General features: G+C 35.1%; 1 protein-coding gene across 3 annotated transcripts in view; it reads right to left on the bottom strand.

Moving 5' to 3' along the window:
• Positions 1-1,855: 1,855 nt before the first annotated feature.
• Positions 1,856-23,906, bottom strand: part of LOC123720270 (protein tiptop-like) — a 197,120-nt gene continuing 175,069 nt past the window's right edge. For 2 of the 3 annotated variants that reach the window (XM_045676812.1, XM_045676813.1), the window contains exons 4-5: positions 10,990-11,167; positions 1,856-6,134 (exon numbers count right to left, since the gene is read on the bottom strand). In XM_045676812.1, coding sequence (XP_045532768.1) covers positions 3,101-6,134; positions 10,990-11,167 — 3,212 coding nt within the window. In that variant the 3' untranslated portion in view covers positions 1,856-3,100. Of the gene's footprint in view, positions 6,135-7,183; positions 7,588-10,989; positions 11,168-23,906 lie in introns of those variants that run through there. The other variant, XM_045676814.1, reaches the window with a different exon arrangement.

Genomic DNA, 23,906 nt, shown 5'->3' with positions numbered 1-23,906 from the left:
TGCGCTTTTAGAAACGTTCAGCACACTTTTGTATTTGGGAGTTGGCAACACGTTAACCCGTCAGTCACGGACGTGACACTTGAGTGATCGGTCTCTTCGACCTCTCGTTGAGTAAATGGCTAGATTTAGCACAATAAATGATTTAGTTGGGGTAATAAGCGGACTGATGTTCACGATAGCCTCGCATTTGTCAAAGGGTTTACGCTTCTTTTGTTAGGAGTGAGCTTAAAGTAACTTTCGACTATAAACAAGATAAATGTGCAATTCATTTACAAAAAATATTTTTTTTATAATTTTAGTATATTTATATATAAGTGATAGTTGTTTTACACATATATTTTTAAATACAATCTCTACATTAAAGAAATAATTTAACAGATGAACCATAAAGCGTACTAAATACATGACGGCGCAATGGTGTTTTGTTGTATTATTGTCTGCTGTCATTGTCATTATGTCACAGATCGTATAAATTAACAACGTCAAAGTCAAATCAGTTCAAAAATCTCAATTTTTATAATTTAGCCGCAGGACTATAATAAATAAGTATATATTCACAATTCATAATATAAAACTCGCGGTTTCTCTTTATTGTGCCTAATTCATTGTAAATTTCCCTACGTCTCCGTCAACTCCTAGGTCCTACTACGCCAATCAATCAAGGATCCTTCAATCCTTCTGTTTTACTTTCCACCTCATAAACTTCTTTTATAATTCCTTGAAGACTCTCTTACTTTGTAACTCTCAGCTGTAGGCACATCGCTGAACTATACAGCACAGGTCTATAATACTAACAGGTTCCATAATTTGTGTTGCACTATTGAAGATTTGGCCGCATGACCTACCCATCAAGAAATTGTCATCAAAACTAGCCATAAGTTTGAAACAAGGTTTGGTATGAGTAAGTTATGACATGTCACATGACGCTCAGATGTGGTATCATAGCGTCAGATCTTGACAAAATTACCATTTAACAACGACAAATAATGATATAGTTTACGAGCACTGCGTCGATATTTAGCCATTTTTGTAAGGATGATGTACACTTGCTAGAAACTAAATAACGTGTCCGACCTACATTGAAAGAAAACCGTTACACGTTAACCATTGCTGTTTGTCCCTACATTAATATAAAGTAATACAAACTTGACCGGCGATAGACAGTGAACAATTCTTAACGTCGAACATGAAATGTGGCGTCGTTACTGTGATTAAGTCGACGCCTGCTTACTCGAGATGCCTGTCCGATTCCTCGGGGGCTCCAATGTGGCTAATTAAGTAGTTTTCCCTAATATATTAGTCTAGTTCTAGTTTGCACTGATAACTGTGATTTTCATCTTTAATTTTATTGTGTTTTTGCCTTTTTATAGGTTGTTTCGATGTTTAACGTAGCTGCATATGCAAGTTGAAGACACGAGGCATTTTGTTTATAAAACTAACTACTTTTATATGTTTTAACTATAGTAAGTACTTAAATGTTTTATGATTACTCTGTAAGTAAGAAAGATCAATTAGTAAGCCTGATATGACAACAATCCACACGCGCTTTTGGTTCGTATAAGCGTCAATTTGGTAAATAGTACTTAAGTACATTCAATATTTATCAATTAGAGAATTATAGCTCATATATTAAGACCTTAAATCAGTATGACCTATTTTTGAGGGATATCTTTGCAATTATTTTGCGTTATATAAGGACATTGAAATTGTTATCAAAATATTTAGAATAAAAGAGACCTTAGTATAATTACGTTATCATTTATTTTAAAATAAAAACGTGTATTACTTAAAATATGGACATCAAGATAAATAAAATAACCTTTAAAGTATTTAACATATATATTTCTTTGAGCTTTTAATTGCATTTTGAAATACAACATAAAATATTAAATAAGATTATTCAATTTGGTAAAATCAATTTTAACACCATTTTAAGAATGAGCAATACTCATCAGAGCTAGCGTATACATTTATTTCGTTTTGAGTTACATTTAAATGATATTTTATGAATCATTGAGTCGACTTTCGAAACACATCAAGGAATTTAAAAAATAGTATAACTTTAATCGATCAGCATGATATTTTAGCTTCCTTAGAATGTGTTCCGATAATCCACTTTTCATTCGCCTGACTTACACAATACAAGTTTACAATATCCTTTACTAAATATAAAAGAGTTTTCACTCATAAGACCGTATATACATCATCGTATAACTGTTACAACTGGAAGATTCTCTCGATACCGAATGGCCTAAACGTATACGAATGTAATTGTCCTCAAAGAAATAGTAACATATCACTTTAATAATTTTAAATATAATTTTAATCGGACAACCGTTATGCGCTGTTACAATGGTATACACGTGTTCACAGTAGGTTATCTAATTTTACTTACTTAATCTAAATAATAAATAGCGATCTCGCGAAGAGAGTACCTAGAGCGACTTTACACTAACGAGATTTAATATTGCATACTATGACTGCGGCTGCGTTTATTTACATTTCGAACGTGAGATTGGATCTCCGAGATTACAGGATCGACGGAAATCTTAGAAACAAAAACATCAAAATATACATAGATTAAAATTAAAACATGTTAACTCTAACTCTGATTTACATAAAAATTAAGTAACACGAAAGATATTGCAACGAATTTGTTAAAAATACTGACGTGAACGCGACAGTCCGACCGGCACCGACGCGCTTATCGTTTAATTCCCTTTAGTATTATTAGCAAAAAATATACATTTACAAGAGATCGAATCTAAATTTCAAGACTTAGTGTGACTTATATTTACAATTATCGAAATGGAATTACAATATATTGTGGAAGATAGGCCAAATGACCGCAACAACCTCTTCACCTAAAGGCAATATTTTAAAAATATTCTCTTAAACCTAAATGAACGTAAGACGTTTGGCGTATACTTATGTCGCTAGATTAATTACACTAACCGTACTACGCGGTGACCTCTAACGATTACCTAAATAATTAAATTGGCAAAGAGTTTCGAAATACTTAGCGTCGCATCGCGACCTAAACCTATTATGGTTCAATGCAGGATATGGTATCATCACGGCAGATGTCAGCGCGTCACATTTACACGTACTTGCTGGACAATTGCTTTGCTAATTCAGTATACTTTAAAAATTTCGAGTGTGGACTCTCATCAAACGATTGCGATGGACTGCGAGGATCTTGAGGCGAAGCAGCATTAGACCCTCCACTCTTATGTGTTCCGGGAGAGGCGGCCGGAGGTGGGGCTTTCATTGGAACTGGGTCAGGCAAAGCGCCGTCCTTAACAAAATGCATTTTAGACAGGTGGTGTCTATAAGCACCTTTGGATATGAATGGCGTGTCGCACAAGGCACACTTCATAATAGAATCGGTCACGACAGCATCATTGCAAGCCCAGCTGAATGTAAGGATACTGGGCGGGCCGGCCGGAGACGGAGCGGGTGGAGGCGCTCGAGTGGAATTATTTTCAGTTTTGTCACAGAGCTTTTGTAGAGCGGCTAATGGATGACTGCCACTTCGGCGTGAAGAACTAGGTTCAGTTGATGATCCACCACCAGCTAAATTATCGAACATTGAAGATAAAGCACCTAAGCTTGAAGCTGGTTTTCTATCAGAGCCGGGAGTTGGTGCGGAGCGATCACTGGAAGGACTGCGAGGGCTGGGAACTGGACTTGGGCCTTCACTTTCACGCTTTGGTAGAGGTGGTTTGACATCCTCATCTACTGAACTGTTTGGACGCGCTTGTTCTTCATCGTCGTCAACCTCAGTTTTTACCCTAACAGGCTGATTACTTAAGTCAACACCGTTCTCGCACTCATCTTCGTCTGTTACCTCTTTCTTAATCCTAACTTCGGACTGACGGTCTGCTTCAGACGCTGGTGTCTGTGAACCTCGCGTGTCTGGTGTGGTACGGGGAGTCATGTGATAGGAATCTAACTTCCTATCAGGAGTGAGAGATTCGACTCTACTCCCACCGCGTTCAGACATTGAACTAGACTCGCTGCCGCTTCTTTCACGACGACCGTAGCCTTGTTGATGGTGATAATTCCTGAGCATATTCATTGTTTGCTGATCTACTAATGGTTTTGTGTAGTCGACACTTTCATCTATCCCTAGCCTTTTTAAGATGCTCGAACCGATTGGTGCGTGGGATGTACCACCAGGCATGCCAGGTACTGAATGTCGAGATCGAGTGTCGAAACTTTTTTCGATCAACTGTTCGATGGCATTTAGAACAGAAGGCGATGAGCTTTTATCGTTACTAGCATTAGGGTCTTTGGAGCTTGGAGACGAGTCATTCATAGAAGAAGGCGACCGGTGGTGTCCGGATCCAGGTGAGGGAATTTCATCGTTAATGCTTTTCCTACCATCGCGATTAGTCGGTGTGACGTGTCCAGGAACATCCGGAGGAATAATATTATTAGAAAGAAGCGCACTTTTCAGAAAGTTCCTTTGGCTATTTGACATAGGCGCGCCTATACATTGTCTAATATGCTCTACAAATAGTGCAGTCTCTATCTTATCACCGCATTTTTCGCAAGTAATTCGACTACCAGTGCCAAAATCTCGAATAGGCTTTCCCATGGGAACGCCATTACCTTCACCGTTTTTAAATTCATGCTGTGCTCTTTCGAGTTCAAGTAATTTTCTTACTGGCAAAGATTTTTTTCGCTTTTCACGCGTTTGACGTCTCCTACCTCCACTCTCAGTAATTGATCTCATAATATGTTCTTTGTAATGTGAATTTTTAACCATATGGTTACTCAATTCTTTTAAAGAACTAAACGCTTGGTCACAAACCTTACAAGTTAAAACTGCACTAACATGACTACTTGTTCCCGTAGTAGGGGGTACGGTATTGTTTGTACCCGGAGTACTTGAATTTGAACCTTTAGCTTCATCAGAAGACTTCCACGATATAATTTGCTCTTGTGATATTATGTTTGTATAATGTTGAGTACGCTGCATGTGACTGGTCATTTCGGCTAATGATCGAAAGCTTTCAGCACACCACATACATTTCAAAATTTGTCTAGTTTGTTCAGCCCCCTTTCCTAACCATACATCTTGCCCACGTACTAACTTTCTAGGTATAGGCATATTTTCTTTAATAAGCATATTTAGGTCATTATGATTAGGTTTTGATGAACTAGTGGAAGATGAAGAATTGTGCGATGGCGTCGATGGTGAACTTGACGGCGGATGAAGTGACGGTGGCATCTGAGCTCCTGATGTAGGAGGCATAGGCACGTTAACACCGCAATGCTTAGCTTCTTTCATGTGAACAGTTAGATCAGCTAATGAATTAAAGCTTTTCTTGCACCAAACACATTTCAAAACGTCTTTGGTTTGGTCCGCACCTTTGTTTAACCAATGAGATTGCCATGCTGAATGTCTAGCCGCTGCGTTCGGCGTCAACCCAGCTCCCAAAGCTGCGCTTTGAACCGATCTAAAGAGTTCTTCTCCTCCTAATCTGCTCAATTCACTCATTTTTTCTAGAGCTTTTGTTGCGTCACTAGGGGTAGGTGCGCCATGCTTCAATTTTCCGTTCCAATCATTAGATAAGCTTCCTTTAGGAGACAAGCTAGCAGCTGCCACTGCTGCAGCAAAGTATGGCAGATGTGGGGCAACGGGTGTCGTCCATGGTGTAGTAAGAGGTTTAAAATCTGCCGACCTAGAACTTTTTCTAGTCGGAACAGGAGAGGGTGAATTTTCTGGTCCTCTTTTCCTGGTACCAACTGACAAGTCTAAAGGACAGTTTTCATTTTTGCTAAGATTGACAGCATCATCTGCGTCAATATCGTCATCATCGGGGGGCGACTCACTGCGTTTTGTACTGAAGTCCAGGACTGCGTCGGATCGTTCGGCGTCAGCCAGGTCCTCCTGGCAGGACATGAGGAGGCGTTGTTGCGCGGCTGCAGCTGCCGCTCCAAGGTATGCTGCAACGGCTGCCGAGTGAGGGGGCAGCAGGGCAGCGGGCAAGGCAGCGGGGAGGGCGGCAGAGAGGGCGGCTGGGAGGGGGAGGCTGGGCGCACTCCGACCCGAGTACACGGAGTCGTTTGAGGGACATCGCGGCGCACCAGATGACTCGCGCGACAAGCACCTCGGACTCTCCCTGTTGACAATGAAATAACAACAATAAATATTATGTCATAAATCTTTAATAATTTCAAGTCGCATTACATTTACAATTGTAACAAAACGAGTTTTGCGGCGGCTATACACGAGTGGTATAAATATTATTGATAAATACGCTTCGATTTCTTAAACCATTATTCATTATAGAGGGCGACGAAATTTTCTGGTAAAGTACATACATTTATTCATAAATCATACAATTTCTTTAAATAATCTTAGATTTCAATACTGATAAAGTCATTAGTGATCCGGGTGGTATCGCATAATAATAATATGAAGTAATAATCACGTCGTCAAACTTAGGACAAAAGTTTATAACATTGTTAATACTTAATGTTCCGAATCGCTTTAAAATATTATCCATCAACGCATTTTATTGGCATTTGTAATTTAATATCACCGTTTACGTTAACTAAATTACATTATTATTGATATTGTACGGCAATAGTTGTGTTAAATTATTGATAATGTCCAGATAAAAGTTTTATAGTCACCATAAACTGGGCTTAGTAAATGCAATTTACAAGAAAATTATAATTATACCTTACAAACATAGATAAAACAATGTGTTCTAATAAAACATGAAACAATAAAAATAAATCTTGTCAACGAGAATAGAGAGATTAGGGACGTTAAAGTTCGCCAATGGCTAGTGTTGCCAACTACACGCCACCTCTGACTGAACACAGGTGCTACTTATCAATATTAATTTCCTTTTATAAGTTTCACATGACTGAAGTAGTCAAACATCAAAGAATATTAAAAAAAATATAGCTGTATTTTGGTAGTGTAATTTTCTTATTACGCATATATATATATATTATCTACACGTTTTAATCAAAAATAGTAAAATGTAGTTTAAAACAAAACCCTAATCAAAAATCTATATCATAATCTCAAGGTTAGTTTTTTAAAGTATAGAAACAGAAAAAACAGTAGCAAAAATGTTAATATGTAAATCGTAAATAATAAATTGAAAGAATTTTAATTAAAAAAACAGTGAACTTGTATAAATAAAAGGCGTACCTCATGTGGTCCGGCTCAACGATCATCTTCGATGTAATTTTTTCGGAATTCTCAAAACGGCGAATGTTGAAAAGTTTTTGAATCCATTAAGAGACACAACTTATCGATCAAACACTAATTTACAACACAAGAGATAGATTTCCCAAGAAGTATTGTAAATGTAAACACGACACGAAAGACGCGGCCGGCGGTCGAGAAGTAAATGCGCAATGCCTGCGGCAGCGGCGGAGGTCCCGCGTGGAATGAGATCCTCGTGATTTACGACCCGCCTGCTGCACCCTCCCCCCGCACGCCTCGTGAGTAACAGAGATAGTCGTCCTACGAACGGACGAATCAGAGCGCAGGACAGAGACGGGTATACGTGTTCAACGTTCGAGGGGTGGTGCGCTGCGTAATGCAAGCGTGCGTGCTCTGCGCGAGGTGGATGGACGTGCAATGACGACCGAACGTTTCGTTGACAGCTCGACAGCGGCTAGCGCATAGCTGAGTCACCGTCCTGACACCAATCAAAAGTTTGATGAGCTGTCGATGAGATAAACGAACGTGTTTTATTCTTAGTATAAAATGTAAGACGTAAGATTGTCGACTTATAGGATTAAAAGGCGCTGACAAGGAGCGTAACAAAACGTGGGGACGAGACCTTTCAACGTCAGGACAGACAGGGGACAGGGGATGGATTTACGTGTATCATGAACAGATTTCCGGCTTTGACAAAGGAAAATGTCTTGTTTACTCTAACGTTATGAAAAATGCTGGAACGAATCTAATACGAATTAGTTGAATCGATATTAACATGAAAGCGCATAAAATCTAACGATGGGACGGATACATTTTAATCTGATTCTAACCATAACCGGAGCTAACTTTTGAAACAAACGTATGAAATTTCAAACGGATCGCCAGCTGTTTATTGCTTCCTATAAGCATTAGTCGGGTGCGGGTCAATCAATCACTTATATTTATGTGACAGGTATTATACTCTTTCCCTGCATTCGGCACGCACACTTTCGGAAACGACGCACATTTTATAAAATTTGAAAAAAAATGGTCAAAACTGAGTCAGTTGTCAAATTTTATTAAATTGATTAGCACGAATAACATTAGGGTTTTTAATTAAATATAGTGTTCGCTCTAGTCGATATGTAGTAAAGAGTTTTGACTTGAATCTATTTCCTATTCTGTGTATAAAATAATATTTTATAATTAAAGACTAGTTAAAATAAAGAAAAAAAACTATTCTAATTATTTGGACAATATCATACTTAATAAATAAGTAAATGTAGTTTTAGTAGCCGCATTTTTGACAACATCTATTTGCACTGATTTAGAATTTGGAACATACATTCGAATATAATGAATATTTGTTTGCAATATAAATTGATAGTTTTTTTTGAATATAGTTACTAATTTTCTATTATGTTTTTTTAGAATATTGAATTAAAAAAAATATCTTGTTCGATATTCAATTTTTATTCGTTAGTTTGACGTCATATCGTCATGCGGGCTGCACTTGTTGGGGACACCTGACACTTTGAATAATTCCGCAGTAACAAGGTGAATTTTAAACAAACAGCTGATGTCTGAAGCTATAAAAGAGCGGGACTCGAACCCCAGAAATTATTGTGTGTCATAAAATAACAGGGGAAGTAATCTTTCAAGCATATTTTGTAAACATTGGAAAATCTTTTGTAGTCATGAAATTTTTAAATACTATTAAAACCAAATATTGTATTTTTATGAATGTTTAAAGATATATTTCACAATTAAGAAAAGAATATGGATTAAACAAAATCTAGATTAAATTTCCTATCTGTTTTGCCTTAGAGAGATCTCCTTTTATTTTTCTTATTATTGTACCTTTACGTTATATACATATATACATGAAAATATGTATTCATATATAAATTGAATAAAAACAGTTAAAACAATTCCATAACACACACATGAAAATCCCGGTGGAAATAGCCAATTATTGATTATAGTAATTAAAATGTTGCCTGTTTTATAGAAAAAAAATTGTATAAAAATCCAAACAATAGTCTGAGATGGATATTCTGAGAGAATGTTTATGATTGATGACGTCTCACTGCAGCTAATTGACAGTGATGGAACAGGCAACGCGGATAGCCTGCCAATACATTACTTGCTTTTTAGAAAACTTTACAATTCGTTAGCACCTATTCCTATTGACATAAGAATCAATTTTCCACAATCAATCTGTTTCAAATCGTGCCCTTGGTCTTATAGATTTTATTTCTCATAAAATTTTATATTCTCAATTAAGTTGTTATTAACTCGTGTATTTTGTTTTGCTGGTTTTTGGATTATTTAAATATTATGTTATTTAATATACTTTATTTGTTTAATTCATTATGATTTAATGTTACGGTATTCGAACTAATATAATATTATTATTCCTACGGACAAGCAAGAACAAGGCGACCGCAGAGCAGGCGGAAAATAATAAACGGCACAAATATAAAAGTCTTTCCTCGATTTGTTCCCTTCGATTTTGTTCCCTTTGGAGTACTCTTGGGCCGTGGGGTTCAAGTGCACAGGCGCTTATTAAAGAATTAACTGGGCCCCTGGTAGATAGTAGCGGTGACCCCAGAGCTGGTGCTTTCCAAGCTCGACGAATAAGTATCCCAATACGGCGAGGAAATGCTGCCAGCGTTGAAATTGCCACAGGGACCAAATTTTGAATTAGTTTTAATTTTCTTTTTTAATAATTTCTAATGATTACTATGTAGGTTATGTTTTAATACTTGATATAATTATTTCAATTATTGACAATATATATACTTTTATTTTTTTTATATATTCAAGATTGTAGCACTACGGCAACAATTCGCGCACAGACTCTAGTTACTGATACCGGAAATAGATATAAGTTTAAACAAAGGTATTATCTAGGATCGATCAATCTTCTATCCTGGATGGAGCTTCTTCAGTTAAACATATTTTATTGATGGAGTGTCAAACCTGGAGTTTGTGATCATTTTTAGTGTCACTACCAACTGTCACTATCGTAGCCATTGCTACAAGCAATAAATCATTGTCTATTTTGAACTCTAATGCTTTAATATAAGGATTGTGTTCGAAGTTATGATTGGTGGATTCTATAGCGTCTTGGACAGCAGTTGACAACGGATCAACTAAAACAATGGCATCGTTAAGTGTGGGATTGAAGGCACGACCACCATGGCGGCCATATAATCTTGTATGATCAATTGTGAAAGTAATATTTTTAACCAACCATTCATATTTTCTGCTATAACCGATTTTTCTAGGTATTTATAACGTCATAACGTAATCATAAATGTTTTTTTGTGAATCGGAATTATCGGAATATGTAATTATGTCAATAACGATGACAAATAAAAATCACAAGTTGATTTTACATTTCTAAACTAGATTTAATGTTAAGATAAAGTATGTCATACGTCGGTGTATTGATTGAACGCTGGACAATAAGTTATTATCTATAAGACAGTCCAGTATAAAGGGATTGATAGCTGAGGAATAGTCTATCACGTCATCTAGAGCCAGGGAGTAGCCAATCTACAAAATTCCTTGACAAGCCGCTTTCTGTCCAAGAAGCCAATGGTGACTGTAGGAGGCTTTTGGGCTTCTGGTAGGAATTAGGTTGGCTTAACTAACCAGATAGTTCACGCAAAAATTACGATGGATGTATAATTGCTAAACCTATAAATAAAACCCTCGGGTGTGGATGAATTGACAGTATCAGAATTGAAGATTACATCCTTGTCCAGTCGTGGTAAAAACAAATAAAAATTTAGATTAACCTTTCAGCGTTGGGGTCCTGTATCAACGTGGCTGGTATGCTGTGCTCGATGTCGTCTGGTGGTGGTGAGGCGTGGGACGCGGGGGACGCGAGCGGAGAGGACTCTCCCTCTCCCCGCGCCGCGCCCCTGCCCCGCTCGCGCTGATCCTTCGTCCCGCTATCGGGACTTGTGGATTCTTCTGTGGACAAAGAGAATATTTCCATTAGCATGTGGCTCTTGTATTGTTACAATCTACTTTGGCATCACCGTATAAACTATATTTAAACCGTAATTACTGGATATTCAATGTTACAATCTAAACGGAAATCTTGCAGAACTAATCGATACTTTTCCTGATTTTTATATCTTTTATCGACAACAGGTTTAATTAAGATCTGAGATATTAACCACATTGCCGGTCAACGGAACAATTTAAAACGAAAAAGTAAAATCGATTGCTCAAGCGCAAACAGTACAACAATAGATTTGGGAATCTGATAAAAATTATTTAGGTTGAGCCAAATAGAAAATAATAACTGTACTGACAATAATTAAACGATATCAGTGATAAAAAATAGGAAAATTTCCCTAAACGAGGCCAGTGGACGTTGCGCAAACATGTGATTAGTGATTGATTGATCATTCTGTTATAGCCTGCTCAATTATTCAAACCGGCTATCTGACATAATTTCGAAAAGTCGATATTATCGGTTTATCAATTCGAATCGTCTGCCCAATTAAGAACACCAGTATTAATTTGTCGACGATAATCGAAAGTAATCGTTTGCGTGTGCGCCACGGTATGTGATTAAATTCGAATGACAATTCTAATTTAGGCAGATAAGACACACGCGAGTATCAAATACGCGATTCTATCTTTATGTCTCTTTTTATCACAACGTAAACTCAATTGGTAGAAAGAGACGAGAGAACATAAGTAAAATAATGCAATTAGACTGATTGAGTTTTACGAAAAAGGGTTAGACCTACACAATATCAAATTCGCTAATGCCGAGACATAATCGTCCGGACATACTGAAGTGACCGAGATCAACTTTCGTCTCAATTATGAAGTTATCACACGAAAAACCATTCGAAAAAAGCTTTGTAACCGGAGATCGTTCAAAAACGTAGCGACACGGTGGCCTGCGCGGTCCGCTTATTTCACTGCTCACTGACTCGTAAACTGCGTTTTGCACATTAATTGATTAAAACGCATCATGTCAATCCTCATCGGACAGCGATGCACCGCGCATCGTGCCCGGGGCAATCAGAACTTTCACAAGCTCAGTCTATTCAGATCAAAGGAAACAGCGAACTTGCGTTCAAATTCAGGCATAAATGACGCGTGGCGTTATCGTGATGCTTTTGAATTATTGCTCCACACCGCTTGCCCTCTGATTCCCCTTTAGCAACAGACTTATCTGACGGACTCCTACAGTTCGGACAATCGACATATACACAAAATAATACTGTATTGGATTCTCCGAAAATCTACGATAATAGTAAATTATTGATTAGCGATACGGATGTCAATGCTAACGAAACGCATTGGGTCGCAATAAAAGTTATAAATCTTGATTGTATCGTGCCATCATAAATAGGTTTCGATAAATTGTTTGCGAAAATGGACTTTATTGTAATGGAACAAGACTTACATGAATAAACGGTGGTATGGTATAAAATTGTTTTGAATTATGATTTTTAGTTGAGCTTTGATCGAGGTAAGTTATCAGCGGATGGTATAATCACTCAAACAGATAGTATGTCGTGTTTATCAAATGATCAATCAAATGGCGATGGTAGCGGTAATCCGCCGATGTGACACCGTTTCGCAATACAAACTTTAGCCGCGATAAACTTCCAATTCATTGTAAGCTCGCTACTATATTTACTTTTGCACCGTCCATTATCACTGCCCGTATCGAATTGATATTAAATATTTTCAATATAATGTAAAAGTACATTTCCTAGAAAGAAACGAAGCAGAAATTGACGTACAAAAACTTATGGTCCGTCAGTTGTTTAATTCAAAAACTAGTCTTTGTGGAATCGAATGCGAACAAAGGCACGCTCTTTGTGGAGCGGCCGTCTGGTGCAGCGCTCGATAGCGGCTGAGGAAATTACGCGTCGCGAACTGATTGAAACCCACTATTCATTTAATTATATCAAGACTTCTTACGTAAACAACTTTGGCTGTACCTTTGTGATTTACTAAGTTAAGAAATATATCTTGCATATTGTCGGTATTTATCATACACAATGTAACATGTAACAACGATGTCCTAGTAACCATTATCAATATATTAACGAGCGATAACCAAAATTAGGGACTTTGAAGTCTAGAGTGTTCCCAGTTATGTTAAGCGCATGAAGGTGATTACATAATTTCTTTAAAACAAATGTTTACTGAAAGAAAACACTTTTGAACCGGATTGAAGCTATGTATTATTATAAACTTATAATTATTTTATATAATTTTACATAGCTTTAACAAAAGACAATACTAGGAACAAATGTTTACATCAAATACCAAGACTCCAAAAGGTAATTTAAAATAAGTTATTATATTGAATTAAATTGTTCAATTTAAACTTTCACAACAGCAAAATACCTATCTCTAAGTCAAATTGCTCGCGATAAAAGCTATGCTATTCAATCCATTACTCGCCCAGTAATTAATTTAGTATTGTCCAATAAATTCAGGTAATGCTCAGCTAGTGTTTCGCATCTTCCGATAACAGCTCGTAAATCTGAACCAGTAACGAAGCCTGAGCAGTAGCTTACGGTAGACCTGGGTTTTTATCGAGCGGTGGGTTTTATCACCTGGTAATTGACCAGGTGGGGTCGTAAACTGTCAGATAGCCTGTCGGCGCCTCTACGTGGACAGGCTAGATAGTTCGCGTTCTAAGAATGTACGGGTATTTTTAATACGCCATTATTTATGATAGTTTGTTATCAATTCTTGTGAGGGTTTTTTGTTTTATGTATTTTTTGGAGATGATTTCAAAATATAGTATAATATTCGACAGTTTATTGCTCTCTAAATTGAGAATGACTTTTATAATTACATAGATAATTTACAATTCATAAAATTTATAAGTTATGTCTGATGTTTAAAATTAAACAGTCTGAAAGTAAATATTATTCGTGTAGTGTAATATTTAAAAGTTATATTTTTTGCTAAACTTACATGAACCCTATATAGGGTACGTTTAAAAATGGTTGGTGTTAGATAAAGGTCGACAAACGTTTGTCTTGGTGGAAGCAACAAGTATCATTTGTAGCTGTCACTAACCCTACGAGTCCTGACACTCAACTGTCCTCTGCTAAGCCTTCTGCCAGCGTTTAGTCAATCGTACTAGAATAACTAGTTGCAATTTATCAAATAGGTACGTAAATTAATTATTTACGGTCCGATGAATATTATTAAAGTATTCCAATAGACACATTTTATTAGTTTAACAATAAGGTTTTGTATAATTTAATTGTTCATTTGTTTTATATAACAGAGGGCAAACGGGCAGAAGACTCATCTGGTGTTAAGTGAACCACCGCCCGCGGAGAGAGCTTGCCGGCCTTTAAAGAATATTTTTTATGTAATAGGAGGCTCACCCGATGTTAAGTGATACCGCCGCCCATTTACACTCACATCGCCAGAAAACTCGCAAGTGCGAGTGTGAGAGTGATAGGTGATAGAAGTGAGAAGTGATACGCTGTTTTCTTGAAGGACCCTAAGTTCAGTTCGGAATACTTCAGTGGGCAGTTGGTTCGACATAGTGGTGATGCGAGGCAAAAACTGTCGAAATAAACGTTCAGTTGTGGAACGAACGACACTCTTTAAACGTCATTAACATTTATCTAGCAACGCCCATATGTATTATTATAGGAATATGAAGATAGGTATGCCAGTACAGCCTTAGTAATACAAAACATAAAGCAGTACCATTGACGTTCGCATCTCCATTAAAGGCCGGTTAGAAGCAACAAGTATCATTTGTCAGAGGCGCGAGCGGCGTCGCGGTAAATTAGGGCTGCAGTCATCACGCGTATACACTCATCTGTTAAGTGATGAATAACAGATTTATTTGAGGCTTTTCAGACTTCATTTTTTATTATACTTCATAGATTATTTCAAAAGTGTGTAAGTTTCGAATCTATATCGTGCCCGAAACCTAGCTCCGTAAGACCAGATGCTTTAAGTGATGTATTATATGATAAAAATAATCCAGTGGCGCTACGCTATGGCTCAGGCCTATTGGACATGTTTCTTTGATGTATTTTATATTTTTTTATAGAACAGCAAACGAGAAAAATTCTTATCTGATGTTAAGTGATACTGTCGCCCGTGAACACTCACACTGCCAAAAGGCTCGGAAGTGCGTTGCCGGGCTTTTAAGAATTGGTACGCTCTTATCTTAAAGGACCCATAGTCGACCTCGTACGGAAGTTACTCGTGAAAGTAGACACATAGAAATAGCCGTGATTCGAACGTACGACCACAGTTTTGACAGTCGCACGAATTAGCCACTAGGCCAACACCGCTATGTATTAAATGATACATCTGTACATTTCCTACAACAATGTGACACATTCTTCTTATCATACAAAGTGGAAAAGATTAAGGATTGGAAGGTTTCAAAATGGTGATCTCAGGAATTACTGGTAAATTAAATAGCCCTTTGATAAAGGCTATAAAATATTAACGCGAAACCACAGAGTTTTGTTTGATATCATTTATAAACTGTAATAGTTTAAGTAGACGAAAATAGTTTGCATAACTTTACTTGATTAAGATCAATCAAACATTAATATATAGATAAAGCGATGCAATATTTATATAATAAATTACAATTTAAATTTACAGCAAAACTATCAATCAGTCGTTACATCACAATTTTTAGACTTTTAATTTTTAAAAAACAACGTGATTTATAAAGCAAAAACATAGGATTAATTATAAGACTATCATGTACGTTTTTTTCACCTTCAAACTCTCCTAAAATGTATGAACTTAACAAATGTTCTTTCAATGCCATATTCATTAATTTTAATCATAATATGTTGAAATAAAGTTTTCGACGGCATACGAAATCGTAATTTCTACGAGTCGTCAATGCTGCTTTAGAGACATAGACTGAATAAAAAAATATATCTTAAAAAAAATTACATCAGAAAATAATGTCATTAATATTTCTATCGTGTATCGTAAAAACAACATCGACAATGTCAACCAAAATCCGCAGATAACCGCGGAATATGAGTAATCGCTGCATCAGTAATTATTCGAATATTATATCGATAATATCAATCAACGTCATCGCAAAGTTAAATTAATACCTTTATGAATCGGCCATCGACTGTGATGGATGGGTGACGTCAGCGAAAATCGTACTCAAGGTTACGAGCTTACGGACTTTGGCTGAATCGGATTCCATGGAGTATTTATCAGCACACAAGAAAACAATTATATCATTCGGAAATTAATGTAAAGACTAAGCTCGTCCAGGCACTCCGCTAGGAGCTGATGATAAGTGTTGAATATTTTAAGAGGAAATTACTTTGCGTAGGGAGAGTTATAGTAAAATAATCTTTACTTGGTTTCAAAATAAATAATTTATTGGAAAACTCAAGTGACAAAAATTTTCCAGTTTATTTGGAAGCCAATTTGAGGACAGGAATCCTTCAGTTCTTTGTTGCCTAGAGACCTCTAAACCCAGCATCTTGTCTAGGATATGTTTATTTATGATGTAATTAATTTTAATATGTTCATAATGGTGTGGTCGAAATTAGACATGGTTTTGTCAACAAGTACGAATAGATATATTAATTGTGTATATATATTGATTTCACATAAAATTTTAGCGGATAAATGAATGTTTGTGTAACATTTATTTCTGAACAAAATTTATAAAGCACGGCTTAAGTGTAACATGAAAAAGGCTAAAGATTTGATTGTTTGTTTAGATTGAATAGCCTCCAAAACTACTGTACCGATAATAACAATTATTTTACCACTAGAATCCTAAACTGTCCCTGATGAACATAGACAATAGAATATTTTCAAAAAAGGTAAGGGATCCGTAAAAAAAACACGGTTATTTAATTGTCTATACGCGGAAACTATTGACAATAGAGCAAAGTGGTTACTACAGTTTATAGAAGATATCAATATCTACATAACCGTTTCATTTGGACACTCACCGTTATACTATATAAATATATATAGTATAACGGTTATGTAGATATTGATATCTTCTATAAACTGTAGTAACCACTTTGCTCTATTGTCAATATATATATATAATGTATACTTATAACAATAATGTTACAATGACATTTTAATGTATATACTGTAGTAAATGTATAATTAGAAGCTTTTACCTATATGAATGAATGATTTAGAATTTTAACAAACTAATTTTTTCTCGTATCTGGTGTTAAATATTTCACAAATAAATCAATCCCTGTTCAGTTCGATATCATTATCTACGTGTAAATTTACTTATGAATCATTCAAATCAAACAATTGATTAAAAAGTTATCATGGCAATAATTATAAAAATTGAAATTTAAGAAACACGTAAGTGCCTCTAATCTACAACCGATAATAAACACGAAGAGTTTTGCTAATTATACCTATATGGGCAAATAAGTGTAATTAGCTGGTTCAAAATAATTATAAATGTGTCATATTTCAAAAAATATCCTATTAATCAATATCCTTTTCAATTACAACACTAAATCATTTCATTATATAAGATAAGTTTGAAATTAAAATGATAACAACCAATTGAAATATTATTATTGTAAATAAATAAAAATGCAAATATTACTTAATGTATAATAAAATACCCATTCCTGCAACCCGAATAATAGATACTCCTAAAGGTTTAACAAATCATGAAAAATCTCGGCAAAAATCGGACCCTAAGTTGCTATCTATATTTATCAATTGTAGGACGCATTGACATCATTTTCATTTGGACACTCACCCATTTGTCCTAATGTTTAAAACCCTTGTTATTCCCAATTGTTCCCGCGTGAAAATACATATATAATATAAGAATAAGGTTTTGAAAACATACAATTCGTTCATTTTGATGTAGAGACCGAATTTTATAGCATTTTGATTTTTCTATAGGTAAAGTATTGTGATTCGAGTTTAAGTACCAATATGTATATTTGTTAAAATAATATAAATTATAGTTTGTTTTTACTCTATATTTGCTTTTTATATACTTGTTGAATTGCAATTTTTATTTTCTGAAGTTTTTATTTAGTTATACTCAAAGACTTAAAGTAATAATAATGAATCATATATTGTATTGTAAAATGTCTCCAAAAATAATTCTACAATAGATAAATCCTTTACTACTACGATTTTTTCTTCTATTTTTTCTATACTATTCTAATAAACAGGAAAGATTGAAAACTTTATTAGCATCCTACATTATCACAGATAAAAAAGTTTTTTTAAATAAATATTTGTACATTCACAGTTATCATATTTTGTTTCAAACACGAGCGAAGTCCCATGTGCAACAAGTTTAGAATATCCCAGTATACGTATAGTTAGTAGATTATTTATTTTTATCTAATTATGATAAATGTAAAATAATAATTAATAGATAATTAAAAAAATCATTTTGACAATGATCAATTGCGATATGTTATCTTAAAACGAATAAATCAACAGCCTATGTTTATCTGTAAGTTTAAGTTGCTATGGTAGGAAATAAAAATAAAAACTATATAATTTAATCTATTGAATCATTAATAAAGTAATCAAAATTTAGCATTTATCAACACAGTAGTAGATTTTCACTGATTTAGGTAAATACCTTAAACTGTATCGCACCTAAAACTACTTTAAAACATACAATTTATTATGTTATTTACATAGGTAGGATGTATATACCATCGGATTATTTAAATATATTTTTAACATCAATACAAGATAATGTTCAAAAAATAAAGACTGAAGAATTGGGCAATACAACCACTGTCAAGAGAAAAGATGAGAAAATGTATTTTATTTTATGTACTTTGCATACTCTTCAGCTATCGTGGAGAGCGAGACTGCTATAGCACGCTGTCGAGACATTTATAATAATAGTACGAATCACACATTAATATATGTGTTAGTTAACAGATAAACCTCCTAACCAATATGGCGCCAAATCAAGACGGCGCTAGTAACAATAATTAGTATTAAACTACTTGACCTAAAAGGTTAAACAGTAACCCTTGATGGGTCACAATGTCAACACTATGATTAAAGCTGACATAATCATAAACTATACACATTAATATTAAAAATATAAGCCAGCGGGGGTAATCCAACTGTTATAAAGTACATTAACCTTCTTTCTGGGATTAAATCGGAAAATAAAACGTGTTGTGTGAACTCTGAATTTGATATTGCTCAGATACAAATGATGACTGTGTGTAAAATGCCGATGTTTATATATTTATAGTCCCGCATTTACACTTAAAAACAAATATGAAATTTATTTAAATAAACTTACCACTAATGCTCATAGTCTACAGATAACGCAAAATCTTTTAAAAGTTGCAACCGGGACTAAATTACCACTAAAATTGGGCAGAAATAATCAGATATAACCGATTTATGGACTCACAAAATGAATGCTGAATCTATATAAATATGTACATAGTAGAAAGGTCGAAGCGTCGATAAAACTTTACAGATTATAGGCTTGTAGTCAGAGAAAAACATACGATTCACAATAGTAACATGGGCTAGCACGCGATGCTTTGGACACTTACGTACCGACAGAAAATAAATATGTGTAACAAACAAATCTTATTTTAAAGAAAATTAATGATTGCAATACTTAAATATCCCATTTCAATATTAAATAAAGTAAAAACAATACTCTAAGCTTACACATAAGTTACAATTTTAAAGGACAAATAGAAAGAATAAAAATATATACAGTAACACACACAGAAGGAAAAACACAAACAATTCCATAATTTTTTTAAACTTAAATCTTTGTAATTACATTAAAACTACTAAAAATGTATAAAAAATATAACATTTGTTTATTTTTGCAATGTTCATAGTTTTTCGACCTTCCACTGTTTATTTAGCTAATTCTAAATGAAAGCTGGCAAAGCTCACTAGCTTTGCCAGCCTTCACCTCAAAACGGTACACTTACCGTTTTGAGGAACATGATTGTTCAGTTGATTGTTCCGTCTGATTGGTGAACCGCCACGTGATCTTTCGCCTTCTGTGTTACCAAACACTATCAAGTTCTCCTTGTTTCTCCAAGTACTCATGCATCTGCCTCTGCGCATTGTTTGGCCGAACGACGAGTATGATATAATTAGTTGTCGGCATATGATAGATAGGCAAGTCTGTACGCGGAGTTTGGTCAAGATCGAAGTATTGGTGCGCTTCGCAGTGCACTGTACTAAACATTTTGACATATATGAAAAATTATAAAAATTATCGACTATGGTATTAATTGGAAAGTTAATTTGAAATAAGGGCAGATATGAAGAACATATGTGTTCACGGCGAACCAATTTATTTTTAATCTGCAAAAATCATTATCTATGTATTCCTGTAGTTATCACGATAACGATAATTACAGTTGGTGATGTGTCGTAAACCTTATCAATCACTACAGTGATATTATACATAATATATCAATCAATCAAATGGAATTAGTAATTAATTGATATGTATTTTATCCCTATGATAAGATAGATAGATATCAGTGAATATTACCTTACTTAATATTGAGTTAAATATTTAAAATATTAGAAACTTCTAGAAATTTAGATGATTTATTAGGAGAGGCATTTCTTCGCCATTACAAAAGGATACGCCTTTTGTAGAACATTTATATATCATAGTATGTTGGCTTAACAGTACCGCGAATCGCAGTTAACTCATGGAATTGTAATTGTAATTAGTAACTCAAATCTTGGTATCATATTCATTAATTAACAATAATCATTTTTTATGGGACAGGACGTATACGATCAGGCGAGTCACTTTGAACAATGTGATAACCGCCGTCCATGGACACCTGCAACGCCAGGGGCTAGCGTGTGTGTTGCCGGGAAGATCAAGAACAAAATGACATGTGAAGGTATATAGTTGTTCAAACCGAGAATTTTAACGTCACCTGTCATAACACGACATTGAAGGATAGTTTTCGATATGTCACTGTCATTGCTGACGCTACCATTGATCCAATCCTCAGTACCTGCTCTAACGCCGCTTACTGAAGGGGCGGGGACACTCGCGTTTTGACCAATGACTTCTCTCCGCTCAAGCAAAACTAATTATTCTGATTTATGCTCCCATTGTTCATTGTTGTATGTCTCTCTCGTGCATATGCATATGCATCATGATGCATCGCCTATCATCCCTTTTCTGACCACGCTGAGCATACGTTTTTGTCTTGCTCAAATTTTGAAGTAAAATAATAGTCAAAATTATAGGACAGTTTGACTAGACAATACAGATACAATTTTATTACTTCACATAGAAAGCAGTTTAGTGTCGCGTATGATACAGAAATAATAGACCACCAGGAAATCTAAATCACCCGTCTTCTATGAAAACGTTTTCACCGACTTCCATAATACCCAAAAAACTGTAGCTATAGAAACTCAACAACTGCTTTATTTTCAAAATTGACGAATACCATCCTTGTTAAGAACCGAAAACCACAAATCACATCTAACATTCGCATAACGCAACTTCTTCGCATTCCAAAGGAAAATATCGCACCCGAATTCCGCTGACAGCGCGAAAAAGAACGAAAACAGACGGAAAAAACGAAGGTCGAAGCTCCGCCCCATCGAGAGACAGGTGAATGCGTTTGCGCAGCGACAGAGCCGATACGTGGAATACATTTGCGCAATATTGATATACAATGGCGGTTGACAGCGCCATCTAGGGAATGTATTTATGGTCGCGCATTTTCTTTTGTCATGAAGTTATTTGATTAGCGTCTAGTTAAGAGTTTAGTCACAGAACCAAATTTTAATAGTATAAAAACGTATAGGGGAGCAATTACAAACATTACCATACAATAGATAAACAAAGAAGTATAAGACGTAGTAAAGAGATTAAATGATCATGTAGAATTAGGAGCGTTCTCAATAATGGAGCTAAACAATCTTACATATCTTGGCCATTTAAACACTGCAAAAACATTGAAACAGAAACAATAGAGGGCGTGACTAGCGACCAGCAAACAGATAACGCTAATATTTACATTACTTTAGATAAGAACGGTTTGTCTCGCTGTCGAGAACAAATTCTGCACTCAATATGTATCTATGAATTAATTCGATGGCTCTGAAATGTAGGAACTCGTAGGAAGAAGGAAAAATGTGTGTGTGTGTCAGCTACGACGCACTATTGGAGTTTACTCCTTACGAACGATAATTATGATATATATCGAATAGAAAAAAATGACGCATCTGCTAAAATGATAAGAGAAACAAACATATATCTGTAATTATTCCGATTTTTTATCTTACTTCAATAAAGCGTATTACATAAAGTATGTTACAAAACAATATAAATAATAATATTAATAATAATAATTGTGTTTAATTTATACAAATCCAATTTTAGAGAGAGAATGAGATGGAATCAATCTTTTACACGTTCAATCCTACAGATATATCTCTATGTTTGTCTCTTTCTACGTAACGCCTCAACTTTTCGTGTTACACTTGATTTTACTCCTCATAAAATTTCCGTACCGGGCCTTATAACTTAAATCGTTTCTTAAGGAGTAAACTCCAAAAAGGGCTTGACTGTCATATATGCGTTAATATCTTGGTTTAATGGTAAAGAATCATAATAAGATTTTTATTAGAAATTATGGTGGAAATGTTAACTTAAGTAAAAACACAATAAGATATTTGATCGAAGGATTTTTCTGCATGAAGGTGTAAATAAATCGAAATATGCTGATTCTTGGACACTGCATCCAATTTTGGATTCGATCTCATTACCATAACGCAAGTGCATCGCAAGCATTCGCTGCAATGACCACTGAACACACCGACGCGAAGATTGAGAAATAATTTCTATATTATATTTTATTTCAAGATTTAATTATCAAGATAAATTCTTTCAGCAGGGCATTAAATAAATAAGTAATATTATAAGGACTACATTAAGTATATGTTATTATATTTAATATTAGTTCATGACCTCCGACTGAGAGATGGCCTCTTCCAAATTTATCCATTTTCGCTACTATATCCTTCAACGCTATCTCCTTTATTTCACCTACCAAGGTTTCTAGTGGGGGTCCTCTCTTTTTCTTCCCACTGGGCCATTTCAAGCCTAGACCCATTTGTCATCACAAACAAACACACACATTTTTTGAGTAATGTTTTATTAGACGTCAGTTATTTTTGTAAAGTTTCATTTTTTTACTTTGTTTTTAATTAGAGAAGATTATATTACATTATAATGACCTGATTACTGTAATAATTATATATTTAGGATATTATTAATTGTAACGCAATACACAACAATTTCAAACAAAATCACGATGTTTCATATGTAATTCTAATGACGTATGCCATATCAAGTGTAAGTACACATTTCGTTAAAGTTGGTCATTTTTAATAACAGTATGTCCCATTTTAACTATTTTATAACGTATTTAGATGCATTAAAGAGTCATCTTTAACTCGGGAATGTCGATTTCATTACCATACCCCGACACTTGAGCGCAGGCTCCAGCCACGGTCTATGATACGTCTAGATTGGTCTAGCTCTATCGTCAGATAAAAGGCTTATTTACATATTCTTTGCAGACTTAAGGCTTAAAAGGAGTTTGTAATTAGCAAAATTTGGAACAAATTTTTAATTAGGTACACATTAAGATAACAAAAAATAAAACAACTGGGTTCGAGAAAA

The sequence above is a fragment of the Pieris brassicae genome, chromosome 2 (genome assembly GCF_905147105.1).
Source record: "Pieris brassicae chromosome 2, ilPieBrab1.1, whole genome shotgun sequence".
Lineage (NCBI taxonomy): Eukaryota > Metazoa > Arthropoda > Insecta > Lepidoptera > Pieridae > Pieris > Pieris brassicae.
The sequence above is the reverse complement of the archived record's forward strand: the minus strand, read 5'-3'. Positions and strand labels throughout refer to the sequence as shown.